Below are 8,116 nucleotides of genomic sequence, written 5' to 3' on the forward strand. Positions count from 1 at the left end.
CGATGAAATTAAACATCGCGGTTTCCAAGTTTTTTATTTCAGTCTGACTGAAAAACAAATACAAGCACGTAACTTCAACGCAACTGCATTTGGAGTGTTATATGAAGACACGTCAGCACACAAACGAGTTAGACAGCAGAAACCAATGATTCCAGTGATGCAGCGGTGTTGATGAATAGTATTTAGGATGCAAACACTTTAGGTTCATGCGGCTGAGGGAGAGGATATTCGCGGATTGTGTTTATGTCACAAACAGCGTGTCAGTAAATGCCAGAGGGCCTCTGGAGCAGCCCTGCGCTTACAATGGTAGGACTGCTTGATCTGCCTGCGCTTTGCGCGCCGCGGCAGTTTCACGTCATTCAGAGGACCAACTTAACTGCCTCTCATGCTTCCTGAGAGAAAACATATTTCCTGTCACTCCTTAACCTGTGGAACAAAAGCACATTTTACTCTCTTATAGTACATTCCCAAGTAGAGTACCACGCTAAGGCAATTGCGGATGGGGAAGTCTTTTCCTGTGGACTGTTTTTTTTTTTTTTTTTTTTTTAATTTATCCTGCCTTTGAGGAGGATGCCCATCTTAAAGTCCACCCTTTACACAAATCTATGTACAGAATACTTATATACATGGTTCTCCCTCGGCACAGCCAGCGGAGCAAAGCACATGGTAATTCAGCTCACATTCATCATTGGGCGGTCCACTTTTCTCCATGTAGTATGTACACAACAAAAGGTTGTGAATGATGCCCACGCTTGTCATCATTGGCATCATCTCACACTGTTATAACACTGACAGGCAACCAGTGTCTTTGGCTATCAAATATACAGTATCAAAATACACGTCTGCCTCTCTTTTGCAATTATGCTCTTATTTGTCTCATGTAAGCAGAAAAACAAAACAAAAACAGCATCAGTCTCCAGCTTGAGCTGCTTCCTGACTCAAAACAGGCATGAAAGTTATTTTGGTCCACTAGAATAGAACAACATTATCACGAGTCCCGACTCATGCTCCAGGCGTGCCCGCTTGCTGGCCCATGAGGGGGTCTGCGCCCTCCACTTCCTCCTGGACTGGGGTGCCATCGCGCTCGGCCGTCACCACGATGGCGTTCTCGTCGACCAGCTCGCACGTGGGGTTGGAGAAGGCCGACAGGGGGAGGGTGATCCTCTGCATCTCACGCTCGTACACGCGCTGCTCATGCTGCTTCTTCAGGTCCCGGCCCCTGCGCAAGCACGCACCGTCTTATCAGAAGGATATGCGCAATTTTCTAAAAAAAAAAAAAAAAAAAAATCTAGTTTTTGGGGCATATTTTTCCATTTGGATACACTGGTGCCTTGAGATACAAGTGACTCGACTTGAGTGTTTTTTGAGATATCATTTGGCAGATTTCTTTGCCTTAGTTTATCAACTTCAACGCGACGTGTTGTGTGCGGACACGTCACTGTTCGTTTTCAGCTCCTTTCCTAAGTTATTGTGCTATAATGGCCATATTGCATCATCGCGCGTTGCAATAATTTAGACAGAACTCCTAACGTCATGTTTAGGGTTCTTCCTTCGAGGACAAAAAAGACATTTACCGCAGCAATGGTTGTTAGCCATCCCTATAGTAACAAATGAGGCGCATTTGCACTTTTACCTTTTAAAAAGTGAGGAAATTTATGTGCGCATGTACGGTATATGCACGTCCGATTGACAATCTGTTTTTTTTTCTATTCACATTGTAAGCTTGCCTTTTCTTCTAAATTGCCTCATATAGAAACATTTGTGGACATTTTTCATGCATATCCAAATCATATTATGACAAAACTCAATATTTTGGATGACATTATTGTTATAAGCATGGCCTCGCGTATATGAGAGAATGCTTACGACCATGACGTTAACTATTCACGGCCACTAATAGCTTTTGACGTCAAAAACCCATTTTTAATGGGCTGGCAGTGAATGGGTTACTAATTTTACATGTTTTTGGCATACATAAAGAAGAGTAAATATGCATTCTGTGGGGCAAAATACTAACAATCTGCCATTTGATGGGAAAACATTTACCTCGTTCTCTGCCTATCATGGCTATAGATGTCAAAATCCATTTTTATTAGGCTAGCGGTCTTCCATTGTACTTCTCCCTGTTACAAGTGAGCTGGAGTCTATCCCAGCTGACTTTGGATAGATAGGTAGCAATAGACAGGGAACACCCAACCAGAAAACCAGGCTTGTTCAGCGCAACTTTGTTTATGCACATAAAAAAAAAAAAAAAAATCAGTGCTGAACTCAATAATGGTTTCAATTAAATAGTGTATAGCCCGAGGCAGACTCGCGTTTCTTTGTGAGCCTCTGATACACTGCTGTGATTAGCCTGCAAGCGGCGGCAGACGGTGAGCGGGACAAGCTGGTATGACTCGTCTATTTTGAGGCTGAGCCACATTTCTATTGATCAGGGTCCAAACAAGACTCAACTTACCCGACTCTGACTAGCAGGAAGAGGTCTACCCTGTACTGGTCAGCAACCAATCAGTTCACATGCAAATGAACATTCACGCTCATGAAAATGCACTCAGTACAAGAGTCGAGCACCGTTTCATCAGTTATTTGTGCAAAGACAAGGGACGAGCTGTTCTTGCACATGAAAACCACGATGTAACATTTTCCTCCTCCTGATTAATCAGCCTCTAAAAATAGAAAAAAAACTACACGGCTTATCCGGCAAGCATAAGCATGAACAACTCATGTTCTTTTTGTAATTTGGACTCCATGATGGTACTGTAAATATCTCCTCCACGTTATCCTCTTTCCCAAGAACCGAAAATGAAAAAGCTTAACAAAAATACTTTCATTTCCTTCCACACCCCCCGTCAGGATCTTAGTGACCATTGCGTGCAACAACATAGACCATCATTGAGGAATGCGCAATAACACATGTGGGCCCGCAACGCACACCGCCATTAACGTTGGCGTGCCATGTACTAACGGACGCCGCATGGGAAAAAAAGCCATTGTGCGTCTGTAATATGAACCGCTGCCTGTAGTGGTGCAGCACACACAAACACGCGTGCACGCACACACGCACGTGCGCAGGCACAAACGACAAACAAGAGGACTCTTCCCTTGTGAGGAAAAAGGAACCTTCCTTGCTAACGTTTTTTGTGCCTTTGCAAAACTTCTAACATCAGAACAGCGATTTGGTTTTATAAAATAGACAAACGTTATTTTGGATTGACTTTTGATCACAAAATAATTATGTATCGGACGATAAACAGGGACCGCGAGTGGTAGAAATTGAGCAGATGGCACATCAGCCATGGCCTTATATTGTTGCCACTTACATGGGCCTCACCACTACAACCAAGACTTCTATTGCACTTTGTCATGTTCATGACACACATTTCTACTAGCGACAACTACACCCAATCTGCAAGTGCTGTGCATACAACACTCTCTGAGAGTAGAGAGCCAAAACCTGTCCAACAGTCAGGCAGTTTGGCAATTGTGGATATTTTCCTTCCGCTTGATATCAAATCTAAAATGGTGCATTGCTACCATCTACTGGCAGTTGAGTGTCATTCGTGTTATTTCATACTTGAACTTCACAGTGGAGCTTTTTTTTTCTGAATCTTACCTGAGCTACTTTTTTTTTCTTCTTTCTTGTGTCATTTTTCCTTTTATTTTTACTCCATACATTAGAAGACAGACAAGTGCATTTTCTACTTTCTTTCTTTGCCAAAATAGTGGACTTGTTCCCACCTCCTAATGATGAAGCTCTTTTTCTAACGTCTATTTTAAGTTCAGTCGACACACCTGCAATTCAGCACCCGAGGAATTGCATTTTTGAAGACTCCAAAAAAGGATGCGTAAAAATGTATACATATTGAATTCCTCTTTTCAATTCATTCTTTGAATATTTATCAGCGGTGTTTAGGGTTTGCGAGGAAGAACGAACGAGCAAAGGAAAAAAAGAAGAAAAGTCCCGAAGCATTTAAATGAGCATCAATAATACGCAAATATTTTCCAGTGCAACTACTTGCTGGCATATCTGTATTTCTTATTCCTCTTTGATGCGCGTGTTCAGTCACTGACCTTTTGTAGAAGTAGCCGAACGTGATGCCCGCCCCGAGAACGATTATAACCGCCACCATGACGATGCCGAGGGCGTAGCCTGAAAAGGTCGTTCAGCAAACAGCCAGTAAGAGTCTATAAACGTTTTCAGGTATATATTTCAGAAGGTCGTCTACGTACCGAGCGTGCCCAGATCCTTTTTCTTTTTGGGACCGGTGCGCACCCGCTGGCTGATCCCCATCACCGGCCGCTCAGCCGAGGCCTCTCCCGAAGATGAGTACGTCTCCGACGGGATTTCGGCGTCCGGGGAGGGCGTGGCCCCCGTGGGCCGGACCGCCTCCGAATGCGGCGCCTCGGTGGAGACGAGCTCTTGAAACGCAACAAAGCCGCGTCTCTCACTGTTAATGACTTTAAAAGCTTGGACCTCTGCCATTGTATCGTCACATTAGCCGAAGCAATCAGTCAGCAAGGATCGCTTTCCAACTTTGTTTCCGTATTCCTGTCCATTATCAAAGGTACGTCTCGTCAATACATGTAGACACTTTAATGGGGCGTTATCCAATATGCCGTGTCAAATTCATTATGATGCGGCGACAGGGAAACCTCCGAGGTCCGTCAGGTTCTTCGTTTTCCAGAACACTTGTCCTCATTAGTCGGAGACCGGCTGGAGTGTAACCCCTCCAATTTTTGATCAATTTAAACTTGGTCGCCGCTTGACCGATATATTATTGTTTTCAAAAGTTAGAAGAAAGTTTAAAAAAAAAAAACCTACAATTGGGATGTCAAAGTAACAGATTAATCGCAATCAATTCATGACAGTCATCGTTTACTTTTTTTTCGATTGCGTTAATCTCATGTTTTATCTTTAAATGTATGCTTTCTGTTTGGTGATTTGATCCCTTTTCATGCAGCAGGATTCTTTGAGCTTGATTGAAGGGGGTTCGAAAACAAAGGTCAATCACACCCTGAAGCCGCAAATTCAGCTTTGAGAAACGGCCAAGCGGCAAATTTACGAAAGCCAGAGTGATTCTTGGTCAGAAGGGCCTTGCTTACCACAAAAGTGGAAGTTTAGCCTACCACATCAATGCAAAGCAGCAAGGTGCAACTGTCGAGCCATAGAAAATCTCTTTCCCAAACTAAACTGGGGAAAACCTATTTTATTTCAGTTACTAACCCAGCTCAGTTCAGCAGTTTTGTGTTTACATACAAATGAATCATTTGTCTACCAAAGGCCCGTTTATAGTGCCGTTTGTTTTTTGTAGAAGGAAAGCATCAGTTAGCTGAGCTGTCCCAGAAGCAAAAAACAGTATTTATGGTCAAAGTTATGATAGGAATGTGTTTTCGTCAATTCAAAGTCACATGCATGCGCGTATCTAACACGTATTTATAGTATTGTCTGCATTTTTTTTTAATCCAAATATATTTCCATTATGGGGGTTTCCAGTTACTCTTGCTGCTATAACAAGACCAGTGATGCCTGAGTTGGAAGAGTGGAACAATCTTGTGATCCTGCTATCTATGACTGCAAACTATTTTGAAAAAAACAAAGTTTTGAAAGTAAGCAGTAGTCATTAAAGATTCTCACAAGTAACAAAGAGGGTTGCCTTTCATATCTGCGCTTTAATATTTTTCCCACATCACCCATTTCCTTTGCAGGCACAAGCGCAGTAAGCTGTTTACAAGATGACTTTTAAAAGTGCGTGACATCATCAAACGGAGCAGCCAATAAAATTCTGTCTCCAAGGCGAGAACGCCTCTGTCTGCCAATGAGATGTGCCGCGAGGCGTGGCTCCCCCCCAAAAAAACAAGTCTAGCTACTGAACTTTGTGACACAAAACTGCGGCTCCCGTGTTATTGTTCGTTTGAAACAGGAAGGAAATGAAGGACAAATTCGACTGGAGCTTTAACAGATATTTAACCAACTGACCTACTGCTTAGGTGTGGGATGGAAGTTTGGGGGCGGGGGTTCTTGTTGTACATGCACTTGGATAATTTAGGATGAGAACCAGTGATCCATCAAAGTTTTATACCAGGCTGCCAAGTTTTCTGGGCTGACAAAGGGAAACGTTTTATGAGCTTCCCAAAAATGTCATCTCATCTCGTTTCTCCAAAACATAACTCACTTTTAGGCCCGGAGCCTAAAAACGAATCAAGCTTTTTTTTTACCATGAATTCCAGTTCTCGAGGAAAGGAGCTCAAAAGTCACCTTGGCATGTTTCGATGGAACAGAACTGCTTCTGGACCGTTCCGTCGGGGCCTGCAATGTAGCACCAGGGCCTCTCGGAGGAGTCTGGATTTCGGCAGTAATTGTGATCTCCTACACCTAGATCGAGGAGGAAAACAACACATGAAGCCTCAAACACAAACACACACACACGCTCTGCTGTGGCTGCCCAGCGCTGGGCTCATTAATCATTCACACAACTTCATCACACAACAATGAGCAAGCCGCAATGGGGACAAAGACAAGATGAAGCAGCTGCTGCTGTGTAAAGAGAAGCCATTTAACACTACATACAAAATCAGGGATGTTCACACTGGATTAGTGCTTGCGCTGACAACTTTTTAACATTCACTTAATTTTGCATCGCTGGCAATTTGATCTATTTGTGCTGCAAGTCCTGCTAATTTGCACAAATGCCAATCAGAAGTGGGGGAAAAACATACTCATGCAGACTGTACATGCTATAACCAGTAAGACAAATTGCCACCCGTGCACTGATTTGTCTCACGAGTGAACATGCGCTGACTGACTATATGGATCTTAAATTGGATGTCAAAAATATCGAACAAAAGCCCAAACGGCTCTCCATGCATTTTGTATTAAATATGATTGATTACAGTCCTGGTCCTGATGAACATGAGGATGCTTCAACATATTGATGTATTATTTTCAAGTGAAATCGGTTAATCCAAATAAACGTTATTTCTGTTTACCAGTGTGAGGCTCATACTGCGTGAACGTGTTGTTCCAGTTCAGACAAGTCAAGCCTGAGGAGGAACTCTGCTCGTCTCCTCTGTAGCCCACTCCATTGGTCTCAATGCAATCTGCACAATAACAACATGGGAGAACGGGCTGCTATTAGAACTGGATGGGAGCCAAGATGTAGCGTGGAATTAAATTACTGTTTGACTTTTTTTAAGCTTCCGAAATAATTCGACACAGCATTAAAACAAAGTCGGTTATTTACCTTTTTGCTCGGCATTTAAAACGCTGCTCTTTACCAAGGCGGCGCTCAGGAAAACAACGTGAAAAGACAGAAGTATCCTGCACAGATGACAGATTGAATTCATTTCCAAAGATAGGTTTTTTTGAATTATTGGAAAGGGAAAGAGAAAGAGCCTGTGCTGAGGGCAACAGACACACTGCTCCTCTCGATGAAACGCCTCAGCCCTTGTTTTTGCCAAAAGACGATCTCGTCTTCGTAAACAGCCTTGGGGTGGAGGAGGAGCCGTGTGACGAGCGAGGAGCAACGACAGCAGGAGAAAAAAAGGCACCTCCAGGTCCTAAGCCTTTCCCTGTTCGCGCACGTCTGTGCCGCGGTCCCGACATACGCGCTCGGTTTCGACTTTCGAGCTACTTAGACCAGCGGTGATTTTTTTTTTCAGCCTACCAGCATTTTTGGCAAGAAAAAAAACGTGTTGGATTTAATATTTGGAGCTACAGTTGTAGCGGGATCCTCGGGCATATTTTATTCAGCAACGCCAAAAGATAGATTGCCTAACATTTGTTTTAGTTGTAACTGATCTGCTGGAGAATTGTCATTGACAACAGTGTACATCTGCACAAAACTTTACATAATTTAGAAATAAGTTGCTTGATGTTCCAATTAATGTGATCTTAATTTGAAAAGAAAACGTACTCTTCCCTAAGACAGAATGAAACAAATAATAATAATTATATGTGCTGATACCTGCAGAAACCCTGTTTAATCCATGCCCTGAAGTGCTTTCACATAGCCTACCCCCAGGGGTACACGTCACCCCATTTCAGAACCACTGTTGAAACTCTTGAGGTGAATAAGGTGTGCAATGAACTAGGTTACAAAGTAGCACATGTTAGGCA

General features: G+C 43.1%; 1 protein-coding gene across 1 annotated transcript; it reads right to left on the reverse strand.

Moving 5' to 3' along the window:
* Window positions 1-17: 17 nt before the first annotated feature.
* pik3ip1 (phosphoinositide-3-kinase interacting protein 1) lies at window positions 18-7,652 on the reverse strand. The gene is made up of 6 exons (XM_088407857.1): window positions 7,242-7,652; window positions 6,988-7,098; window positions 6,257-6,373; window positions 4,231-4,419; window positions 4,072-4,150; window positions 18-1,219 (listed from the first exon to the last, which is right to left on the reverse strand). Exons 1-6 carry the CDS (start codon window positions 7,342-7,344, stop codon window positions 1,003-1,005), a joined length of 816 nt encoding a protein of 271 aa, XP_088263983.1. The 5' UTR covers window positions 7,345-7,652; the 3' UTR covers window positions 18-1,002.
* Between the last annotated feature and the right edge of the window lie 464 nt (window positions 7,653-8,116).

The sequence above is a fragment of the Hippichthys cyanospilos genome, chromosome 1 (genome assembly GCF_059441005.1).
Source record: "Hippichthys cyanospilos isolate Australia breed blue-spotted pipefish chromosome 1, RoL_Hcya_1.0, whole genome shotgun sequence".
Classification (NCBI taxonomy): Eukaryota; Metazoa; Chordata; class Actinopteri; order Syngnathiformes; family Syngnathidae; genus Hippichthys; species Hippichthys cyanospilos.

Bases quoted from the DNA above. Each gene is read 5' to 3' on its own strand.
- pik3ip1 (XM_088407857.1), bottom strand. From the start codon at position 7,344: ATGAATTCAATCTGTCATCTGTGCAGGATACTTCTGTCTTTTCACGTT. The intron at 4,151-4,230 runs GTACGTAGACGA...CGACCTTTTCAG, and splicing joins AAAGGATCTGGGCACGCTCG to GCTACGCCCTCGGCATCGTC. The intron at 1,220-4,071 runs GTCAGTGACTGA...GTGCTTGCGCAG, and splicing joins TTCGGCTACTTCTACAAAAG to GGGCCGGGACCTGAAGAAGC.